The sequence below is a fragment of the Globicephala melas genome, chromosome 20 (genome assembly GCF_963455315.2).
Source record: "Globicephala melas chromosome 20, mGloMel1.2, whole genome shotgun sequence".
Classification (NCBI taxonomy): Eukaryota; Metazoa; Chordata; class Mammalia; order Artiodactyla; family Delphinidae; genus Globicephala; species Globicephala melas.
The window spans coordinates 18,778,358-18,802,230 of NC_083333.1; the positions used below are offsets into that span (position 1 = coordinate 18,778,358).

Here is a 23,873-nt window from a genome sequence, read left to right on the forward strand (position 1 = left end):
GCGGTTGTTTGAAAGTCAACACCTGGGAGGCCTGGGAAGCCCCCAACCCAGAGGGAGCAGTTCCCGCGCTGGTGGACGGGTCGGGAATTCCCACAGCTCTGCCTTGCTCCCAGAAGGCTCCGGGCAGCGATCCCGAGGGTAGCCTGGGGACAGAGAGCTTCCACAGAGGGAAATGGAAGGAGTCGTGGGTTTCCGTCACCATTTGTGAGACAAGGACCTGCCCTCTGGACGATGAGTGTGCCCTGCAGGCCGGTCCACTGAATGCCCTCCATCTGGGGGGGGCAGAGAGCAGTTGGCCCCTCGTTAGAACTGGCCCTGGGCGCCCCCTCCACCTCACCCGCCCACCGGAACCTGGCTCTGCCACCCGGGAGTGCGAGTCTGCCTCTCTTCATCTGGGCCTGGGAGTCCTCAGGCCCCCCCAGGCCTGCCCACACCTGTTCCTCCTGGGCCTTTGCTGCTGAACCCCTGGGAGGGGTCAGCCTGGTGACTCTGGGGGCCCAGGGCTCTGTCCTGTCTGGGGCCAGTGGGCCAGGCAGCACGTGGGCCGGGGGGCAGGGCCGGTCCCTTGGGTGGCACGGCCCCTCCTCCCAGCCTTTACTCATTAGCCAGACTGTGTGGTGCCCCGGCCGGCTGGGCGAGGCTGGCTGCGTGGGTGCTCTGGCCTGTGGCGTGGCTGCTGCCCGGGCTCGGAATGGACGGCCCCCAGGACATGGTCCCCCCGGGCCGAGGGAGCCGCTGCCCTGCCCTCCGCAGGCTGGTCCCTGTCGGCTTCGGGGCCGAGGCGAGGACGCTCGTTGTCCTTTCTGGACCCCTGGTAAGGAGGCGGCGGTGGGTGGAGGGCCGCCACCCAGGCATGACGCGAGGGCCGGGCGGGGGCTGCTCACGACCTTGCCCAGAAACTGCCCATGATGACCGTGTCCAGGTGGCCCCAGGGGCTGCTGCCCAGAGCCTGGCAGGGCCTGACCCCCTCAGCAGCGGGCAGCCCCCCTCCTCCCCCCGCCCCCCCCCCCCGTCAGAAGGGGCAGGCGTGTCCTTCTTCGGGAACCCACGGGAAGGCTGGGCTGAAAGCCGAGAGGGCGAGTGAGGTCCCTTGCTGCAGGAGAAAGGCAGCCTCTGCCTGTTTTATTTCCAAAGGGAAAATGGCTTAGATGCGTTTTTTCCTGACCGTAGAGACTAAGAAATACGTGCTCGCTCTGAGTTTCAGTCAACACGAAAAGTTAGAGAACACTTCTTTCTAATCCCAGCCCCTGGACAGAGCCGTTCCTAAGGTTTTGGTGTCTTGAACCCTGCTCCTCTGTGCGTGGCCTGACGAGCTGGTGACGATAGCGTCGCCAGCGGTACCCTCTCCAGCCCCCGTGCTGGGTGCTGCTTGGCGGGGAGACCGGGGCTCAGGGGTTAACGCAGTTGCGCAGCGGGGGATGGGGTGGGACCCGGGCCTCCCATCACCCAGCCTGGCTGCTGCAGCAGCCTCGGCCGCATGCTCGCTCCCCCGCTCTGGGTGACTTGCCCTGTGGCCTCGAGGGGCTTTTGCGGGTCTTTGCTCCGCCTCGCAGGGCCTGGAGAGCCTCTCTGGTGGGGCTGGGCTGTGAGGGGTCGGTAGGACTGAGGGGCCCTTGACCGTGGCCGCCGTCCTCCAGTTCCTCTTCCAGATGCTGAACTTCATGACCTACGTCGTGAGCTCGGTGTTCTGTGGACACCTGGGCAAGGTGGAGCTGGCGGCAGTGACCCTCTCGGTGGCCGTGAGTACGGCCAGGGCCGCAGGGACCTTCCCCCCGGGCTCCGGGGAGAAGAGACGGCCGAAGGGCACAGCTGGACCTTAGGGCCTCGCCCAAGGCACACCCCACGGCGCGGGCAGGGCCCGGCCAGGACGGGTCACGGGCTGCTGGGCACCCCCCCAGGCGCAGGGTCCCCCTCGGGCTCCGCCTGACAGACTGCGCTCTCCCGTGTGTGCCTCCAGTTCGTCAATGTCTGCGGAGTTTCCATTGGATTTGGCTTGTCCTCGGCCTGTGACACCTTAATGTCCCAGGTAGGTGGGCCTCCGAGAGCCTGGCGGGGCAGAGCCAGTCCTTCAGCTGCTGCAGAAACGGTGGGGCTGGGGGCCCACCTGAGGCCCCGTAATGTACGCTGGATCTGGGAGCTCGTCAGGCCCTGGGCCAGGGCAGCTGTCCCTGGCACACCCACCCCCAAGGGCGACGTGCTGCAGGGACCAGACCCTCCCCTTGAAAAGAGCCTGGGCAGCCGGGGGAGAGAGCCCTGGAGGGAAAGACAGTCCCCTGACCTCGAGTGCGAGGGCCCACGGACGGGGCCTCCAGCTCTCGGGGGCCCACAGCCCAGCGGGGCTCAGCTCCGGGGGTCCCGGGCTCACGGTGGGCCTGGCTGCCGCTCACCCCCAGGGAGACTTGGCAGGTGCTCTCGCGCCGGGGGGCGGGGGGCGATGCCTCCCCCATCGGGAGCTGTTGGCGAGCCAGGCACGACGGGCGGACGGAGGCTGGGGCTCAGCAAACAGCTGCTGCTGTCCCTCTGTGAGCAGGCCGAGCCCCCGCAGTGGCCGCCCCGGGTGCGATGGAGGGCTGCCCCACCCCGCCCTGCCGGGAGCCTGCGGTGCCCGCCCGCCCCCCAGCCCTGGCAGGGCCCCCGGGGCAGCGGGCAGGTGCGCGGGGCATGGGCGCTGACCCGCTGTGTTTCAGAGCTTCGGCAGCCCCAACAGGAAGCACGTGGGAGTCATCCTGCAGCGCGGCGCGCTGGTTCTGCTGCTCTGTTGCTTTCCCTGCTGGGCGCTCTTCCTCAACACCCAGCACATCCTGCTGCTCTGCAGGCAGGACCCGGCCGTGTCCAGGTACCCCGGGCGGGGGGACCCCTGGCGAAGCCCACCCCCGGGCCCCGCGCTTCTCTGGGCCCCGAGCTGTCGCGAGCGCGGCCCCTCTGGGACGTTGCGGGGTTGCTTTGGAGTTGCTCCCGTGCAGCCTGCTGCTCCAGCCGTGGCCAGCAGGGGGCAGACCAACGGCCAGTTTTAACTGAGGAGGAAAAGACAGGATTTGCGTGGTGTTTGTGTTTGTGTCCCAGCGTGTGGTTGGAGCCTCAGAGATGCTTTTTGAAGAAGTGAAGGGTGCACCACCCCAAATTCCAAACAGTGGAAACAGGACTGAGCCCGACTTCTGATGAATCACGTGCTTTGTTATTAATTTTAGATTTGGCCCCTCTTGGGAACACCTTGCTTGTTTAATATTATGCGCATGGAATTTGGTTATTTCTTGATGTGATAGAACCTTTTTTCTGCCTTACAAACCACACGTCACCCCGAATTCAAGTTCCTCAGCCCTGAGACCCCGTGGTTGGGTCCTTGGGCCCCTCCTCCTGCGCCTTCCTAGCACGTGGTGGCAGCCTCCCCCAACCACTGAGGTTCCACTTGACTTGGGGGTCTTGTCTCAGGGGTGAAGCCTGCTGAAGCCTCTCCTCACACCCGGGGGCGCAGGCTGCTCCGCTCAGAGCCCTGGTTCTCCCGCAGGCTGGCCCAGGAGTACGTGCATGTTTACATCCCAGCGCTCCCGGTAAGTCTTCTGCTGAACTTGGGGAGGTTGGGCCCACAGTCCCCGAGATTCTGGCTTTTTCCCTGTCTCCCCATCAGCTGGGGAGGCCATCGGCCCTCATGCTGGCGGCCGAAGGGGCCAGAGAAAAGTTCTCATTTTGGTTGGTGCAGATTGAACTTTTAAAAAGTAGCATGGGGACTTCCCTGGCAGTCCAGGGGTTAAGACCCCGCACTTCCATTGCAGGGGGCACAGGTTCAATCCCTGGTCGGGGACTGCAATCCCACATGCCGCGCAGCAAGGTCAAAAAAAAAGGAAAAAGTTATTACAATATTATTATTTTTTAAATGTAGCACAACATGTTTTTCTGATTAGAAAACCATTTATGGGAGAAATTCTGGAAAGCCTGGGGAAGAAAAAATTCAAATCTGTAATCCTACCACTCAGAGAGAACACAGGTTAATCCTTCTCTCCAGGATTATTTCTCTTCGTGGGCATGTGTGTTCAAACATACAGACTCATGTGTAGTGTGAAACGGGGCCAGTGTGTGTATGTTGTATTATAACCTGTTTTTTCCCTTTCAAATAAATACGTCATTAGTCTCTTGATAGCCTTCCACAGTATCCATTTCAAAGGCGATGTGGTATCCCCTAGTGCCATAATTTATTAACCAATCCCTACATGTTAGGTATTTAGGTTGTTTGCAATAGTCACTATTATAAACTAGATTGTGATAAACATTCTTATAGAAAAATCTTTGTGAACATATGGAATGATTTCCTTAAGATGCGTTATTGGAATTAGAGTTGCTCTGTCAATGGCTTTTTTTTTTTTCCTTTTAATTAATTAATTTATTTTAAATTTTTGGCTGTGTTGGGTCTTCGTTTCTGTGCGAGGGCTTTCTCTAGTTGTGGCAAGCGGGGGCCACTCTTCATCGCGGTGCGCGGGCCTCTCACTGTCGTGGCCTCTCTTATTGCGGAGCACAGGTTCCAGACGCGCAGGCTCGGTAGTTGTGGCTCACGGGCCTAGTTGCGCCCCGGCATGTGGGATCTTCCCAGACCAGGGCTCGAACCCGTGTCCCCTGCATCGGCAGGTGGACTCTCAACCACTGCGCCACCAGGGAAGCCCCGATACTTTTGACTTAGAGTTTTTAATGCATAGTAACAGTCCCATAAATCCCATCCTTTATGACGTCTGTCTTTGGGCTTAAAAACAATGAACCCATTGTAAATTGTAGAAGCATTTGCCTATATTTTCTCTGAACCCTTTCAATGGTTTTTCTCGTTACATTTAAGACCGTAATCTAACAAACTTTTTCTAAGACTCATTGAATATTCTCTCCTTTCTCTGTTAATTTATTAAATACTAAATAAGCAGTCCATCCACTCCGATCAGTTTCTGAGATTCAAGACCTGCCCAGTGGTCTGTGTGTCCACCCCCAACCCATTGCTACACTGTTTGATTTGCTGTGGTTCAGTGCACGCGGTACCAGGTGGCAGTGCTGTTTCGGGGGAGTCCATCTTCTCATCTCCGGCACCCCCTATCCTCCTCTGCACACCAGCACTGGGGATAGAGCTCTTAAGGAGGGGGCTGGGAAGGGGGCGGGTCGGGGTGAATGCGTGCGGGGTGCCCACAGGGGATGCCAGGCCTGGCAGGGAGCCCCAGCCTCACCCTCCTCCTGTCTGGAAGGCCAGTGCCATGACCTCTTTGGGGCCTGGCCAGCTCCACATTTCTTCTGTATCATGGAAACCACCTGAAAAGTCTGGTTTTTCTCCTCCGAGCCTTTGGCTATTCAGACCAAGTGAAGGTATCTTGTCAAACAGGGCCACTGGGGCTGTGTCAGAGGGAAACATCACGTTATCGCTGTGGCAGCAACTTTTTTATCAAATAAACAAACTCCCTCCTGTACAATGGTGCTGCAGAGTTTAACTACCAATAAAAGAAGAATCATAATGATTCTTAGCGTTTACATGATGCTTACCTCATTCTTGGAGCACTTAAGTGTGCCAAATACTGGTTTGTAAGCACTTTGCAGTGTTAACTTTGTATACGAATGTATACATAAATATTAGGGATTCACACGCGTGTTATTGTGTGTGAGGAAACTGAGGCACAGAGAGGTTAAGTGACTTGCCCAAGGCCACACAGCTCACAAGAGGCAGAGCCAGCGTCTGAGCCCAGCTCCTTGCTCTTGCTGACTGAGCGGTGCTGAAGAGAGGCGGAGGGCTGAGGGGAGGGTGCACAGGGGGTGCAGGCCCCGGGCCAGGCCTTGACAGAGGGCGGAAAGGACAGGGCAGTGCCCCCGACACACACACTGACGCACAGGCCCTCTCTGTCCTCGGCAGACGGGGAAAGGCCCACCACCCCCGTGGGGTCTCCCACCTGCTCTGCTGAGGCTGCTGCTGCCACACCCCTGGGTGCCCCCCCGCTCCCTCAGTCCAAGGCCTGCCCCCTCCAGGTCCTTGTCTCTGGCGGCTCGAGCCAGGCCCAGGGTGTCCCGACCTGTGGGTTTGGGCTCAGGAGCCCTGCGGCTCTCAGGCCACCTCCCTGCTGGTCCCAGGCCGGGGGCTGGAGCGCAGGTCAGCACACAGCCCATCTCTGGGGTCCCAGAGGTACCGTGGTGAGGCAGTTGCCCCACCTCATCTAAGAAGTGTCCGTTAGTGTCCGTGTGGTGGTGTTTTGGTAGTTGTTGCTTACTTCGCGTGTGTGTTTATTTTATACAGGCAAATTTTCTTTACAGCCTGCTGGCCAAATATCTGCAAAATCAGGTAGGGGTCCCTGGCCGGAGCTGCCCCCAGCCCCCACCCTGTTCCAGTGGGCGGGGTGCCCGGGGTCCCCTCTGCGCTTTGCCCCATCCTGATCGCCACACAGGGGCCCTGGAGGAGCTGCGTGTCCCCAGCCTCCGCCCACCCCCCTCAGTCTCACCCTCACCTACTTCAGGGCATCATGTGGCCCCAGGTCCTCAGCGGCGTCGTGGGCAACTGCGTCAACGGGCTGGCCAACTACATCCTGGTTTCCGTGCTGGGCCTGGGGGTCAGGTGAGCACCGGGGCTGGGGGCCCAGCATCTGGGGGTCATGGGGAACTGGGGGCTGCTGATCCCTGGGGTTCTGGGGACCCGCTGCCAAGGAGACGGGGTGAGGAGCCACTGCCCACCCCTGCCCGGCCTGCCCGAAGGGGCCCAGAGTGGGTCTCCCCCGGATGGGGCCCATCCCGGGATGGGGTGCCGGCAGAGCCAGGCCCGTGGCCCTCCCCGCCCGGGCCCGGACTCAGCCGTGGCCCCAGCCCTGCCGTCCCTGCTCTGCCAGGGGCTCGGCCTGTGCCAACACGGTCTCCCAGTTCACGCAGGCCGTCTTCCTGCTGCTCTGCGTCGTGAAGAAGAAGCTGCACCTGGACACGTGGGCAGGTGCGAGGGCCGCCCTTCCTGGGGGCGGAGCGGGCAGGTGGCAGGCGGGGTCCCAGCTGCAGCCCGTTGCAGGAGGCCTGGCCCGGGCCTGCCCGCACGTCCCTCAGGGCCCCCTCCCCGGCCCCCCCAACCCCCGCCCCAAGGCCCGGGCTTCCCCATCCAGTGTGCCAGGGGGCAGGGCCCTGCTGCGGACAGGCCCAGGGAGCTCTCTGCCGGCTCCCCGGTCTCGGGATGGAGGAGCAGCACGGGTGGTCGGCAGCGGCGGTGCCCACGTTGTTTGCTGAAGCTTCACGACAGCTCGTTAGCCCCGGTTATTTACGTGGAGGAAGCTGGTGCAGAGAGGGTTTGTCATTGGCCCCAAAGGCCAGAGGTGTTACGTGGTGGAGCCTGGACCGAACCCGTTCCCAGCCCTCAGGTTCTGAGCCCTTAGCCCCTGAGACAGCGCCAGGGGCACTGGCCAGGCATCCTCCTCCCCCCACGAGCCCCCTCCAGCCCCCACCAGCGCTGGGGCCGCTGACTAGCCCCCCACAAGACGCCCAGGTGCCCGGGCCGAAGGCAGGGGGCGGGGCAGGGGGCGGGGCCGCAGGGTGGACCGCGGCTCAGCTGGCGGGCCTCTGCTCCTAGGCTGGTCCAGCCAGTGCCTGCAGGGCTGGGGCCCCTTCTTCCGCCTGGCCGTGCCCAGCATGCTCATGACTTGCATTGAGTGGTGGGCCTACGAGATCGGGAGCTTCCTCATGGGTACGTGGACAGCAGGGTGCGGGGAGCCGCGTGGGCCGCCCCCCAGCTCAGGACCCCCTCTCCCGGATGGACGGTCTCCCAGCCCGGCCCGTCTCCCCACCGGGCCGTGAGCTCCCGGCGCTGCCCGGCGTAGGCCTGGCACTGAGTGGACGCCCGGGCGTGGTCAGTCAGCGAGGGAGTGAGGTCCCGCTGATGCGTGAGCAGCTGTGGGCGTCGCCTGGCACATTGTGTGCTCATCAGCGGACTCGGTCCAAACAGCCAGGGCTGGGGTGGCCCCTAGAGACCCTTCCAGTCCACCCCTGACCCAATCAGAGATGAGAACGTGGACCCCAAGAGTTAGGTGGTCCGGAGTCACCCGGCAGGGCTGAGAACTGAACTCTGCTTTCCCGCCCCTGGTCCAGTTTTTCCCTTCTTCATCACACCTCGTACACAGAGGAGAGACCCTGACCCTGTAACACCTGGGCAGGGGTCTCCTGGAGGGCTGGAGCCCAAGCGGGAGCGTCCTTTGCTGCATCTGCCCTTGGAAACCACTGGCCCCTTGGCCCCCGAGCGAGGGGCTTGCTGTCAGCCCAGGGCTGTGGGCTGGCCGGCCGGGCACTCACCATGTCCCCCGCCACCCCCAGGCCGGCTCAGCGTGCTCGACCTCTCTGCGCAGGCCATCATCTACGAGGTGGCCACTGTCGTCTACATGGTGAGGCTTGATGGGGACGCCTTCGCCATGCCCTGCCCCCAGCCCGGCCCCCTGACGGCCTGGGGGTGTCAGAGGAGGGGGGGCTGTCCCCTCAAAGGCTGTCTCTGTCTCCCGAGGGACCCTCTGGACCTCCTGCACCCACCAGGCCCAGGCCCTGCCAGCACACGTGGCCCACGGCTGCTCTGCTGAATTCACGATGTTGCCATTGTTTTGAATTAATTGGCACCATTTAAAATAGGGAGATTTCACATCACAATCTAGATATTGGCATTTTTTTGAAAAATGGGACATGCCACTTAGCAGTGAGCCCACGTTCCTGCACACCCCAGCTGGTGGGCGCTGGGGAACAGTGGCCCTCGTGAGGGCATTTCCTCGCGTCCACCGTGGACCCCGCAGCTCCTTCCTCTCCCCCGGACACGTGGATTGTCCCGTGTCACTCGTGTAGCATTTGCCGGCCTCTTGGGCCATGCAGTCTGTGACCCTAGCTTTAATCAAAAATCATCACGCACTAAACTAATTTATAAGGTGATTCTTGTTACGGATGGCTTCCGCTGAATCTTTTCTTCTCACGGGGAGCTTTTCTAACATAGTTAAGACCACGTCCACCTCTTTTTTTTTTTTTTTTAATTTTTATTTATTTATTTTTGCGGTACGCGGGCCTTTCACTGTTGTGGCCTCTCCCGTCGCGGAGCACAGGCTCCGGATGCGCAGGCTCCGGATGCGCAGGCTCAGCGGCCATGGCTCACGGGCCCAGCCGCTCCGCGGCATGTGGGATCTTCCCGGACCGGGGTACGAACCCGTGTCCCCTGGATCGGCAGGCGGGCTCTCAACCACTGCACCACCAAGGAAGCCCTCACATCCACCTCTTTAACATGCGTTTACTCCTGAGTTTCCGGCAGTGCGTTGATTTCGGTTGCCTGTGATGTCTGACGGCCCGGCCCGGTGGGTTTGGCCCTGGGTAGCCCAGCCCACCTCCCAGGTCTCGGCCTGTCGCCAGCAGCCTCGCGGGCCCCGCCCCCCGGGACACATCGTGCCTCCCTCTCGGCCCCCGGGGCAGGAGGGGGGCTCTAACCACCACACCTTCTTTTCTCTGATCCCAGATTCCCATGGGGCTCAGCATCGCAGTCTGTTTCCGAGTGGGGACGGCCCTGGGAGCCGCAGACACCGTGCAAGCCAAGCGATCTGCCGTCTCAGGCACCCTCTGCACAGGTGGGTGGGGTCGGGACCTAGGCGGGGGAGGGCTTGGGAGCCAACAGTTCACCTTCCAAACCTGTCATACCTGCCACGTGGCCTAGAGCAGCCCCTCTGACCAGCAGCAAGCCTGCTGTGCCCCTTCTGCTCCTTCCCTGCCGCTGGGGTTCTGGGCTGTCAGTTTCCATCACTTAGTGCGACTCTGGGAAAGCCGGTCCCCCTTTGACCCTGCCCTGCCAGCATTTCCACGAGCTTGGGACCTGCCCATCCCAGCCCTCAGAGTGGCCCCATCTATGTCCATCCTGCCTCTGCTTTCTGCAGCTGCCAGGCTCAGATCAGCTCCTCGTGCAGAGCAGTGGCTCTCAGGCTTCAGCCCTGGGGGTGGGGTAGGGGTGCGTGTGTGAAAACACAGAACCCCACCTGCCGGAGTTTCTGACTGCGTAGGTCGGAGGTGATGGTCTGAGAATATGCATCCTCTAACCAGCTACCAACGACGCTGCTGCAGCCGGTGCAGGGACCCCACTTTGCGAACCACAGGAGGAAGGGCGTTTCACATGTGGTGCCCTCCTTGCCAGACCACAAACGAGGGTCTTAGTCCAAGTGAACGTGGGGTGGGGCTGGACGGGTGGAAGCTGGGCCGTGCCTTTGGTCTCTTACAGTTGGCACCTCGCTGGTCGTGGGCACCCTGTTGAGCCTCCTGAGGAGTAAACTGGGCCACATCTTTACCAATGACGAGTAGGTAATCAGTTCTCTCACTTCTGGGGATGCCAGGTGCTCCCCACCTGGTCCCCAGAGACGCCCCCTCTACCGCTCACCTGTCGGTAGACAGGGCACCAACCAGGGGGCAAGGTGAAATTTGGGGGCTTCTCGGGGGGTTAAGACGTGTGTCCCCCAGACACAGGGAAACTCAGAGACAGGAGCATCTGTTACGTTGGCGTGGGGCAGGGGCAGAATAGAAGGGACGCGAAGGGCACTCCAAGGATGCGCTCGTGTCTTACCGCTCCCGTTCTCCCGCAGGGAAGTGGTCGCCTTGGTCAGCAAGGTCCTGCCGCTTTACGTCGTCTTCCACCTGTTTGAGGCAGTCTGTGTGAGTCCTGCTCTGACCCGCCCCCCCACATTCACGCACCCTCCCCGAGGCCGGTCAGGGCTGTGAGCGTTAGCTCACCGATTCGCAGAGAGGGCTGACCGGAGAAGCGTCCGAAGTGTCCGCTCGTGTTGGTTCTGTCACTCAAAATAATGAATCCCCTTCTGCTGTGCAATTCCAACACGCCAGAGACGCACGCAGATGAGCAGAGTCCTGAACACTGGCCCCAGTGTAAACTCACGAATCCGTTCCTTCCTCGTTCCCCGGAGCGGGGGCCAGGAGCAGTTGCGCCAGTTGCCAGAGCAAAGGGACACTTCGGAGGAGTGGGTCGGCCCAGAGTACAGCGGGCCTGACTTCCTGCTCCTGGGATCGCTAAAGGGCAGGTCCCGTGTAGTGCAGGTTTGAACTATGTGAACTTTTAAAAGCGTGGCAGAAAGAAAGAAAGCACTGAAGTCTCATTTGATAAGCAGCATTTTGAAATTCTGGGTCTTCTACGTCACATCTCGGGTCCCGTGAATCCTTCAGGAAGGCATCCCGAGCGTAAAACCCACATCTCTTCGTGGAGTGAGTGCTTAGCTAGCAGCACAGAACACTGGGGCGGACACCTGCACGAGAATTATTATCAACTCTTACGGAAAATAAATAACCTTGGGGGAAACTATTCGTGGAGGATTTCTCCAAAAGCCCCAGTGCTCTCTGCCCAGTTCCCTGTTTGTCCCAGGACTGGCCTTTGAATTTAGCCGGGCAGATACCTGGCGCACGTTTCTGACCTCAGCAGGACCGCTTGCTCTGGGCTGGTCAAATCCATAGCTTTTCCCGCAGAACGTTAAGAGAAACTAGCTGATGGGTTCTGTTATTGCTTTTGTCATGGGCTGGTGTTAAGGACACTGTTATTACTTTTTCTCTAGCTCCAAGGTGAGGCCACGGCTGAGAGATTCCTGCTGCAATGTAAGGTCAGGGGGTGCTCTGGCTTCTAAATGTTCTGAAGGCAGCACCTCTCCGTTCAGTTTGCCCACCAGGGAACCCGAGGCAGACGTGCAATTAGCAATTGCAAGGGACCTTAGAGCTTGTGTTTCTGCATCTATCATCTTTCCCCCCGGCTAGATCTATATCATTCTTTTTCTTTTTTTTTAAATTTATTTATTTATTTTTGGCTGCATTGGGTCTTCGTTGCTGCGTGCGGGCTTTCTCTAGTTGCGGCGAGCGGGGACTACTCTTTGTTAAAGTGCGTGGGCTTCTCATGGCAGTGGCTTCTCTTGTTGTGGAGCATGGGCTCTAGGTGCACGGGCTTCAGTAGTTGTGGCGTGTAGGCTCAGTAGTTGTGGCATGCGGGCTCAGTAGTTGTGGCATGCAGGCTCTAGAGCGCAGGCTCAGTAGTTGTGGCGCACAGGCTTAGTTGCTCCATGGCATGTGGGATCTTCCCGGACCAGGGCTTGAACCCGTGTACCCTGTACTGGCAGGCGGATTCCTAACCACTGTGCCACCAGAGAAGACCCGATCTCTACCATTCTTAATTTATGTGTTCCATGGACCTAATCTTTATCTTATATTTTTTATAACTTTCTTGAGTTTTAATTTACATACTATAAATTCATTTTAAGTACATAAGTCAATCCTTTGAAATAAATTTATACTTGTGCAGCCAGCACTGCAATCCAGTTTTAGAATATTTTCATCACCCCCCCAAAATTCCTGGGGCCTGTTTTTTTTTAATTAATTAATTTATTTTTGCCGTGTTGGGTCTTTGTTTCTGTGCGAGGGCTGTCTCTAGTTGTGGCAAGCGGGGGCCACTCTTCATCACATGCGCGGGCCTCTCACTATCGTGGCCTCTCTTGTTGCGGAGCACAGGCTCCAGACGCGCAGGCTCAGTAGTTGTGGCTCACGGGCCTAGTTGCTCCGTGGCATGTGGGATCCTCCCAGGCCAGGGCTCGAACCCGTGTCCCCTGCATTAGCAGGCAGGCTCTCAACCACTGCGCCACCAGGGAAGCCCCATGGGGCCTGTTTTGAAGTCACTCCCTGCTCCCATGGCCAGCCCTAGGCAATCCACTGACTTGCTTTCTGTCTGTGTGAACTTGCCTTTTCTGAATATTTCATAGACATGGAATCATATAGTATAATCATACAGTCTTTCGTGTCTGGTTTCGTTCACTTAGTGAAATGCTTTTGCGGTTTGTCCATGTTGTAGCATTTTTCAGGACTTCATTTCTTTTTTGTGGCCGAATGGTGGTCCCTTGTGTGGCTGTAACAGGCTTGGCCTACCCATTCATCAGGTGATGAACGTTTAGGTTGTTTTCAGTGTTGGCTGTTGTGACTAAGGCTGCTGGGAACACTCACGTACAAGTCATCATGTGCACGTATGTTTTTGCTCCTCTTGGTAGAGTCCTAGGATTTGACTTGTTAGGTTGAAGCATAAGTTCATTTTTAACTTTCTAAGAAACCATTAATCTGTTTTCCAAAGCAGCTGTACCATTTTACATTCCCACCAGCAATATATGGGGATTCCAGTTCCTCCCCCTCCCTTGCCAATTCTTGGTATTGTTTGTCTTAAAACTTTAAAAACAGATTTTATTGTTAAGACCGGTTTTGGGTTTACAGAAAGATTGAGAAAATACAGCGAGTTCCCATAAACCCCTCTCTCTCCTCCTTTCCCCTTTTATTTACATCCGGTATTAGTGCAGGACATTTGTTTAGCTGAAAGAATATTGATACATTATAATTAATTAAGTCCAAAGTTCTCCATAGGGTTCATTGCTGGCCTTGTACATTCTATGGATTTTGACAAAGGTATAATGACATGGACCCACCATTATAGAATCGTACGAGATACAAACTACTATATATAAAATAGATAAACAACAAGGTCCTACTGTATAGCACAGGGAACTGTATTCAACATCCTGTAATAAACCATAGTGGAAAAGAATATATATATCTATATATATCTATATCTGAATCACTTTGCTGTACAGCAGACACTAACACAACATTCTAAATCAACTATACCTCAATTAAGAAAAAAGAATCATGGGAGGTCTCTGGTGGCCTAGTGGTTAGGATTCGGCACTTTCGTTGCCGTGGCCCGGGTTCAATCCCTGGTCAGGTAGGGCCAAAAAAAAAAGGAATCATATGCATAATTTCACTGCCATAAAAATCCTCTCTGCTCCCCCATTCACTCCTCCCCTTCTCCCGCTGTCCCCCTCCCTCACCCGCTGGCCATCTCTGATCTTTTTATTGTCTCTGCAGTTTTGCCTTCTCCAGTGTCTTATAGTTGGAGTTAAACAACACGTAGCCTTTTCAGGTTGGCTTCTTTCATTTAGTCATGTGCACGTAAGGGGGCTCCACTGGGTCTTTTCATGGCCTGACAGCTTGTTTCTTTTTAGCACTGATGCTTCACTGTCTGGACGGACCACATTAAAGGACATGGTGGTTGCTTCCAAGTTTGGCGAATTCTGAATAAAGCTGTGAACATTATTGTGCAGGTTTTTGTGTGGACATAGTTTTCAACTCTTTCTGCAAATCCCTGGCTGCATGATGGTTGGATAGCATGGTAGTATTATGTTTAGCTCTGTAAGAAATTGCCCTACTGCCTTCCAAAGTGGCTGCACCATTTTGCACTCCCATCAGCGATCGGTGAGAATTCCTGTTGCTCTGCATCCTCGCCGGAATTTGGTGTTGTCAGTGTTTTGATCCTAGTCGTTCTAACGGTGTGTAGCGGTGTCTCATTGCTATTGTAACTTGTAACTTGCGACTGACGCGTAATGTGGAGCATCTTTTCGTACGCTAATTTGCCATCAGTGTGTCTTCTTTGGTGAGGTGTCTGTTCAGAGCCCATTTTAAGATTGGCTTGTTTTCTCATTGTTGTGTTTTAAGAGCTTTTGTTTAGTTTGTTTTTAATTTCTATTTTTATTGGAGTATAGTCGATTTACAATGTTGTGTTAGTTTCAGGTGTACAGCAAAGTGATTCGGTTATACATGTATACATTGTAAAATGTATTCTTTTCCATTATGGTTTATCTCAGGATATTGAACATAGGTCCCTGTGCTATACAGTAGGACCTTGTTGTTTATCCATCCTATATATAATAGTTTGCATCTACCAACCTCAAACTCCCAGTCCATCCCTCCCACACATCCCTCCGCCAATAATTCTTTATATGTTCTACACATAAGTCCTTTATCAGGTATATGATTTGCAAGCCCAGTCTGTGGCTTGACTTTAATTTTCTTATTTATTTATTTATTTATTTATTTTTAAAAAATAACTTTTTATTTTTGGCTGCATTGGGTCTTCGTTGCTGTGTGCGGGCTTTCTCTAGTTGCGGCGAGCGGGGGCTACTCTTCGTTGTGGTGTGCCGGCTTCTCATTGCAGTGGCTTCTCTTGTTGTGGAGCATGGGATCTAGGTGCACAGGCTTCAGTAGTTATGGCGCGTGGGCTCAGTAGTTATGGCACACGGGCTTAGTGGCTCCGTGGTATGTGGGGTCTTCCCGGACCAGGGCTCGAATCCGTGTCCTCTGCATTGGCAGGCGGATTCTTTTTTTTTTTTTTCTTTTCTGTACGCGGGCCGCTCACTGTTGTGGCCTCTCCCGTTGCGGAGCACAGGCTCCGGACGCGCAGGCTCAGCCCCTCCGCGGCATGTGGGATCTTCCCGGACCGGGGCACGAACCCGTGTCCCCTGCATCGGCAGGCGGACTCTCAACCACTGCGCCACCAGGGAAGCCCGGCAGGCAGATTCTTAACCACTGCGCCACCAGGGAAGCCCCCTCATTTTCTTATCTTTTGAGCTGCAAAAGTTTGCACTTTTAATGTAGTCCAGTTTCTCATTTTCTTTTCTTTTATGGCTCACGCTTTTGCTGTCATATATAAGAAATCTTTGCCTAACCCAAGGTCACAAAGATTTTCTCCTATGAATTCTTCTAGACATTTTATAGTTTTAGGTCCTACACTTACGTTTATGATTCATTTTGAGCCCATTTTTGTGTTTGGTACGAGGTAAGGGTCTACGTTTATTTTTGTGTGTGTGGGTATTCAAGAGTCCCAACACCATTCTTGGTGTGTGAAAGGCTATTCCCTCCCCAGTGAATTATCTTGGCACTTTGGTCAAAAATCAATTGGTTGTAAATGTAGTGATTTATTTATAGATTCATAATTCTGTTTCACTAATTTATATGCCCATCCTGTGCCAATACTACACTGTCTTAATTACTGTAGCTTTATAGTGAGCTTTGAAATAAGTTAGTATAAATCTTCCAACCTTGTTCTGTCTTTTTAATTGCTTTTGTTCTTCTAGATCCTTTGCATTTCCATATGTACATTAGAACCAGCGTGTTAATTTCTACTAAAAAGCCTGCTGGGATTTTGAAAGGAATTGTATTGACTCTGCAGAGCAACTTTGGAGAATTGTCATCTTAACAGTATTGTTAAAATGGACATGGAATGTCTCTCCGACTCGTTAGATTTTCTTTAATTTACCTCAGCAATGTGCTGTAGTCTTCAGTGGTCAAAACCTTGCACTACTTTTGTTAAATTTATCCCCAAATATTTTGTTCTTTTTGATGGTATTATGAATGGAACTCTTAATTTCATTTTTAGGTTGTTCATTGCTAGTTTATAGAAAGATAATTGATCTTTGTTTATTGATCTTTTATCCTGGGACCTTGTTAAACTCATTCTGGTAGTTTTTGGCCGTGTGGAGTCCTTAAGGTTTTCTCCATATAGGATCATGTCGTCTGTGAATAAGGAGTTTTACTTCTCCCTTTCCGTCTGGCTAAACCTCCAGTACGATGTTGAGTAGAAGTGGCAAGAACATACACCTGTGCCTTGTTCTCGATGTTAAAGGGAAAGTATTCAGCCTTTCAGCATTAAATATGTTATCTGTAAAATTCTTATACATGCCCCTTATTGAGGCTGAGGAAGAGCCCTTCTCCTAGTTTGAAACATTTTCTCATGAATGCGTGCTGGATATTGTAGGATGCTTTTTCTGTATCTACTGAGATAATCACATGGTTTTGTCCTTTATTACTATGGTGTAATTACATTAATTGATTTTCAGATGTTTTACCTTGCATTCCTGGGATAAAACCCTCCTGATCATGGCGTGTGTCTTTTCTAATATATATCACTGAATTTGGTTTCCTAGTATTTTGTTAAAGATTTTGCGTCTACATTCATGAGAGATATTGGTCTGTGATTTTTATCTTTTTCTTTGTGATATCTTGAGCTGGCTTTGGTATCAGCATATCATTGGCCTCCTGGAATGATTTTGAAAGTGTTCTCTCCTCATACCTGTACATTTTGAGTTTGTGAAGGATTGGCATTATTTCTTCTTGAACGTGATAGAATTCACCAGTGAAGCCATCTGGGCTTTTGTCTGGCTTTTGTCAGAAGATTTTTAACTAATTTAATTTATTTACTTGTTATAGATCTATTCACTTTCTATTTCTTTTTTAAAAAATTTATTTATTTTATTAATTTATTTTTGGCTGCGTTGGGTCTTTGTTGCTGTGCGCAGGCTTTCTCTAGTTGTGGCGAGCGGGGGCTACTCTTCGTTGCGGTGCGCAGGCTTCTCATTGCAGTGGCTTCTCTTGTTGCAGAGCACGGGCTCTAGGTGCGCGGGCTTCAGTAGTTGTGGCACGTGGGCTCAGTAGTTGTGGCTCGCGGGCTCTAGAGCGCAGGCTCAGTAGTTGTGGCGCATGGGCTTAGTTGCTCCGCAGCATATGGGATCTTCCCGGACCAGGGCTTGAACCCGTGTCCCCTGCATCGGCAGGTGGATTCTTAACCACTGCGCCACCAGCGAAGTCCCTCAGTTTCTGTTTCTTGTTGAGTTTGTTTTCATAATGTGTGTCTTTCTAGGAATTTATTCACTTCAAGTAAATTGTCTAAATCTTTGGCATGAAGTTGCTCATAATATTCCCTTACAGTCCTTTTCTTTAGGGAGAGTAGTAATGTCTCTCCTTTCATTCCTAATTTTGGTAATTTGTGTCTTCACGTTCCTGTTTTCTTGGTCTTATGTTACCAAGATCACATCCTTAGTAAGTGTTGTTAGTTTTGTGGATCCTATCAAAGAACTAGAATTTTGGTTTCATTGATTTTTCTCTGCTGTTTTCTGTTGACTGTTCCAATGAATTCCACTTTAATTCTTATTATGTTCATCCTTCTGCTTTATCCAGGCATAGTTTGCTTTTCTTTACTGGTTTCCTAGGGCGGAATATTAGGCTACTGATTTGAGACCTTTCTTTTCTAATATGGGCATTTTAAAGCTGTACACTTCCCTCTAAATATTGCTTTAACTGCATCTCATAAATTTTGATATAGTGTATTTTTTTCATTCAAAATATTCTAAAATTTCTCTTGTGATTTATTTTTTGACCCGTGGGTTGAGAAGTGTGTTGTTTAATTTCCAAATATTTGGGGGTATTTCCAAAATTCTTTCCGGTAGACATCTCTAATTTAATTCTGTTGTGGTCAAAGAACATCTTTTGTATTAATCCAGTCTTTCTAAACATATTGCGAGTGCCAAGTCATAACCACTAGACCTCCAGGGATCTAGATGTACTGAGGCCTGCTTGGTGATGTACCACAGGTCCATCCCAGAGAGCAGCCTTTCCCCAAGGCCTGCTGTTTTGTTTAGTCTTGCCTGTGATCTTGTCTCCTCCACAAACTGCAGTCTCTGCTCAGTTTTGGATTTTGTTTTTCTTGTTTTTAAGCTTAGCTTCCTAGGGGTCACCCCTATGTCTGCCTAGCTCAGTGTTCAGCCAGTTACTGTTTGGAGGGGACGCTCAGGCACCTCTGACCGCTGGTAGGGCTTCCGTTCTCTGCTGAAGGAGCCGAGTATGGGCCGGGGCCCACGCACAGTTCAGGCTGTTTTCGAGTCTGCCCCAGCTTTTACTTTCTTCTGGGTCCTCCTGTGTCTCTTCTGTGCATGTGCACAGGCTCCACTGTCCAGGGTGTGTGGGGGGCTTGGGCCTGCTACAGCCTCTGCTACACGCATGCTCAGCCTCTGGTCCCCTTGGGACGGAGAACTTACCAAGCATCCCCTGCCCCAGCTGTTTCGTCTCATTGGAGCTCTGTAAAATCACTTGTCCACCGGTCCACCGCTTCTCCCTGACAGGCCCACAGCCTCAGGCTAGCGGGCCCACTGAAACTGTCTCTGTAATTCGCAGTGCTCTAAAGGGCTTCTCAGCCTTGGCACTACTGACATTCTAGGACGGATAATCCTTTGTTGTAGGGGGGCCGTCCTGGGCACCGTAGGATGTTTAGCAGCAACCCTGTCCTCAGCCCGCTAGATGCCAGTGCACCCCCCCCACCCCGAGTGGTGACAACCAAAACCAGCTCCAGACATTGCCACATGTCCCCTGGAGGGCAGAACCACCCCCCAGATGGAGAAATACTGGTCCAGAGCACATCAGTCGTAATTTGGCAGAAGTCTTTTTTTAACCAGAAAGGATCATCTTTTAGGTCATGATATATATTAACGAGAAACATGTGTACCATATTTTAAAGTTGAAGAGGCACACATCTCCTACGCCCAGTGCATTTACCTCCGCTCACATGTGGGAAAGCAAACCACACAATACTCCCCATCCCTCAGCTTAACAAAAGTAACCGAACATCTGTTGATCAATAGTGCTGACGGAGCATGCGCAGAGCCTGTAGTTCTTTAGCTCGTTAGGTCTGGGATCGAGCTGGGAGGATGAGACAAGTGAAGAGGTAGTGCTTTCTGTAGACAGGTCTCACGAGCGCGTCATCACGGGCGCAGCAGCGCGAAAGGCTGCCTCTTCCGTACGGAACAAGAAACCTTCCCCTGCCGGCAGGAAGGCAGGATAATGCCACAAAGACACCCACATTGTGATCCCCTGGACCTGTGGGCGTCACGTGGCAAAAGGGGTCTTTGCAGATGTGATGAAGCCGAGGGTCTTGAGGTGGGGAGACTGTCCTGGATTATCCAGGTGGCCCCGTGTTTTCAGAGGTCCTTAGAAGTCAGAGAGGGGGAAGCAGAGGTCAGAGCGATGCCTTTGCTGTCTGGGGCCCGCGGGCAGGAATGCAGGCGCCTCTAGAAGCTGGAAAAGGCAGTGAAGCAGATTCTGCCCGGGGCCTCGAGAAGGAACCAGCAGCCCCACCACCTTCAGCATAATGGGACCATTTCGGCCTTCTGCTCTCAGGAGCCGTAAAACAATCCGCGTGTTTTGTTTTAAGCCACCGTTTGTGGTAACTTGGTGCAGCAGCGACAGGAGACCTCCACACAGTCCGTATGAAGCGAGCTCAGTTTCCCAAGCCGGTGGGTAGTCCGTCACCAACTTCACCTTCCCTCTCCAGGGAGGCAGTCTAGGTGTCGACCGGGGCTCTGGAGTTGTGTCCGAAATGCCGCGGCTTCTGTGTGACCCCGCGCAGGTCCCCGCCGGGAAGGAAGGGGGACAAGGGCCCATCCTGGTCCCGTGCTGTGGACTTAAACGAGGCCATGCCCCGTAGATTCCTGCGGAAGCCCCCGCCGCTGAGACCCCCGTCAGCCTCAGCGTCACCAACCCCGGCCCCCTCTGCCTCCCCGCAGTGTCTCTACGGTGGGGTCCTGAGAGGGACCGGCAGGCAGGCCTTCGGGGCCGTCGTGAACGCCGTCACGTACTACGTCATCGGCCTCCCGCTGGGCATCGTGCTGACCTTCGTGGTCGGGCTGGGGATCACGGGTACGTGGAGTGGGGGGAGGCGGGGCGCCCTGGGCGTCATCAGCCGCTCCCACCGTCCCGTGTCCTGCAGGCCTCTGGCTGGGCATGCTGGCCTGTGTCTGCCTGGCCGCCGCGGCCTTCGTCACCTACACCGCCTGCATGGACTGGAAGCGGGCTGCGGAGGAGGTGAGTGCCGCCCCCCAAAACGCCAGCGGCGCGCCTCAACGTCTCCCGTCATGGAGACGGTGCGGTGTCAGCGGCGCCCCTTCCGGGTACCGCCCCAGACCCACAAAGGAAACCTCAGCAGCCCGACTGCCAAAGGCCAGACTAAAGCCAACGGCTCAAACTCGTCTGAACATGGGTGAGCCCCGAGGGTGCTGGGACCTTGGAAGAGGCGATGGCAGCACCCTGTCACCGTCCTCTCGGAAGAACTGAAAGCTCAGAGGCATTAAAGCCACAGCTTAGGCTGCAGGCTGAGCGTGGAGGGGGTGCTCTCGGACCGAACCCCCACAGAGTGGGGGTTTGCCTTCGTGGGTGGATCCAGGCCTCCTGACGTCTGAGACAACGGATTAACACAGCCCTGAAACACCACCCCTGTGAAGTCCCCTAGAAGGGTGAACACGGGCAGACCTCGCTGCACTGCGCTTTGTAGGTGCTGTGGTTTCTACAAGTTGAAGGTCTGGAGCGAGCCCGCATTGAGCCCGTCTATTGGCGCCATTTTCCCTGCAGCGTTTCGCACTTCATGTGTCTCACGTTTTGCTAATTCTCATCATATGTCAGACCTTCTCATTATTATCTCCTTTATGGGGAGGGGTGATCACTGATCTCTGATGTCATTATTGCAAAAAGCTGATGACCTGCTGAAGGCTCAGGTGATGGTTAGCATTTTTTAGCAAAGAGGCACTTTTTAACTGCGGCAGGGATGAGGCTTTTTTAGACATGATGGAATCGTGTGCTTAACAGACTCCAGTATCGTGCAAACATCACTTCTATATGCACCGGGAAACCAGAAAACCCCTGTGAGTGGCTCTGTTGTGACATTCACTTTATTGCAGTGGTCTGGAGCCTCCGAGGTGTGCCTGTGTGTGACCACGTCCTGCTCGGCCTGCAGGGCACAGCTGAGGCCGGGGTGGACCGCAGGCCGACCGGACAACTCCGTCTCCTTCAGGTGCAGAAACGCGTGGGGCCGCCGCCCCAGGCCGCTGAGAGCACAGCCCCCAGCCTCAGACCCGGGCCTGAGAGAGCGGTCGTATCTTCAGGTAACGCTGCCCCGCGCGTGCGGGTGCCTGGGAGCCGCGCGAGCCCCAGCTGCCTTTCTCCCTCAGCGTGACAGTGACCTCCGTCCTAACGCCAGGAGGGTGACACTAACGTCCACTATCTAAGAGGCCCCGGGAAGCAGGCCCCGTCCCTCCCCAGCCTGGGGGGCAGTGAGCCTCGGTTCCGTTCAGATGAGGGAGTGGGTTGAGCGCTTAGGTCTCTTCCCCGTCATCCTGCAAATGCAAAGGCAGGGGATGAGGTCAGACCCTAGAGCATGTTGTCAGCACTCACCTCCAGCCCAGGTGGGAGGCCTGCAGGCGTGGGTTGGGCAGGTCAGCCTGGCTCGACTCAGCAGCGTGCGGGCACTTCCCGCCGACCCCCCGAACCCACCAGGCGGCCGCTCTGCTGCCCTGGGGCGGGCGCTGGTTATCACGGCCCAAAGCCCCGGTTATCCCAGTGCCTGTGCGTCGTCTTGCGGTGGGGAACCAGCTGCAGACTCTATGGGTTTCACTTGTCACGAGGAAACGTGCAAAGGCAGCTCGACTAAGCGTTTCATACGTGCCCTGAGGTCACTGGTGAAGGTTAGGCATCACACAGGCTCAGACAGGCACGCGCGTCTGATCTCATCTCACCTTAGCGACAGCCTTTCCTGCACATCCCACGTAGTTCTCTTCTCTGGTCGTGCCGTAGAGAAAAGGCGGGCGTCTCCTGCTGTGAGGGACAGGCGTTGATCGTGCACCTCCGAGCCACCCCCCACCCCACCCCCATGCTAAGCTGGCCCCTGTTTGCCTCTGCAGTGGCTACGGGCAGCTACCCTGGCGTGACCCTGACAATGTACTCAAGGCCCGAGGCCCATCTGGACCTCTTCGGGACTCCAGAAGCAGCCCAACCCCTGCCAGCTCCCCCTGGCAGACTGTCGGCCAAACAGCTGGCCATCCGCCGAGGGGCTGCTCTGGGGGCAGCGACGGGCACGCTGGTGGTGGGGCTTGTCATCAGGGTCCTGACTGCCAGGCCCTAGCAAGAAAGGACGCAGAGTGGCTGCCCACCCCACATCCTCAGAAACAGACCTTTAGCCAGTGCCTCGTGTGATGTAACAGGTCTGAACTGCGGTTAACGGCTCTTTAGCAGACCTCAACTGACCGGAAGACGAGGCTCCTGGGGTTGCTACCATTATTCAATAACGTAAATGGCTTCAAATTGGAGATTTCAAGTCAAAACAAAATGGCAGATAGCGCCGTTACGTTAAGAAGTGCATATTTCTAGGCTGAGTCTGCTGCCCAAGTCCGTACACAAAGCCTTTGTGAAGCTCTGGAAAGGGGGCCAGCGGGCCCCGCGCGGAGACCCCCATCTGCGTCCTGCCCACGCACCCTCCGCAGATCCAGGCGCCGTGAGGCCCCGACCAGGGCCGGGCTGGTCACCTTCCCTTCCGTCCTCTCGTGGCATCCGCATTTTCACGTATCACAGACCTTGAGAAACACCTTTCATACAGCAGCAATAAGATACGAACAAAGGCAGTGAAGCCCAGATCGTTGGGCCATGTGGCCTCAGGCTGGAATCTGATGCTGATTCAAGTTCTAGGATGCTCTTGAGGCCTGGGACTCGTGACCATTTCTGGGCTCCAGGCCGCACACGCCACCCAGTGCGGGCAGCCTGGCCCCTGTCATCATCAGTCCCTTCAGCATCAGTAGCTATAAACACACCCACAGACAGACGGATTTATTGATCAAGGTCAATAGGAAACAAGGATGCAGAGTGCAAATCCTGGTTCTGAAGAGTCAACACGCCATGGATCCTGCTGCAGGCCCTCCGCCCACAGGAAAGCAGAAGCCTGCATCCTCACGTGACATGAAGACAGCTTCTGCACCCAAACACAACGACCAGGTACGGAGCACAGCAGAGTCACGTCACGTGTCCTAAGGTTGAGAGGTATTGAGGAAAACGGACTCCATGCTCAAGTAAGTTTGGGAAACAACACACATCAGCACTTCAAAGGTTCTGTAGGCCTGGGATCTTTAAGATGCTGGTGTGCTTTACAAACCCCTTCTAGGCAGGGTCGGCAGTGGGGCCAGTTTTTGTGTAAAACCTTATGGGATTGGTGTCTCGTGAACGTGCTTACAGAAATACTTGTTTGGGGTCAGCAGATGGGGAAGGAGGATATAGTTGGGAAAAAAAAAACCTATCTACTCTATAGATTATTTTTAAAAACAACCCACAAATGACAAAGTAAAACTTGAGAAAAATCTTCTTGGCTGAGAATTTAAAATGAGAAAAAATCAGTTAAAGAAAGGTGACCAACACCACCTTTCAATAGATAAAGGCAAAAAAGT

General features: G+C 54.6%; 1 protein-coding gene across 1 annotated transcript; it reads left to right on the plus strand.

The window, feature by feature from the left end:
• The first annotated feature begins 688 nt into the window (after positions 1-688).
• On the plus strand, positions 689-22,564 carry LOC115855773 (multidrug and toxin extrusion protein 2). Its single transcript, XM_030861293.2, has 17 exons — positions 689-814; positions 1,638-1,739; positions 1,958-2,026; positions 2,688-2,836; positions 3,506-3,548; positions 6,248-6,292; positions 6,465-6,562; positions 6,831-6,928; positions 7,553-7,666; positions 8,290-8,357; positions 9,458-9,566; positions 10,208-10,283; positions 10,566-10,635; positions 20,178-20,310; positions 20,381-20,475; positions 21,458-21,548; positions 22,344-22,564. Exons 1-17 carry the CDS (start codon positions 692-694, stop codon positions 22,562-22,564), a joined length of 1,704 nt encoding a protein of 567 aa, XP_030717153.1. The 5' UTR covers positions 689-691.
• The last annotated feature ends 1,309 nt before the right edge of the window (positions 22,565-23,873 follow it).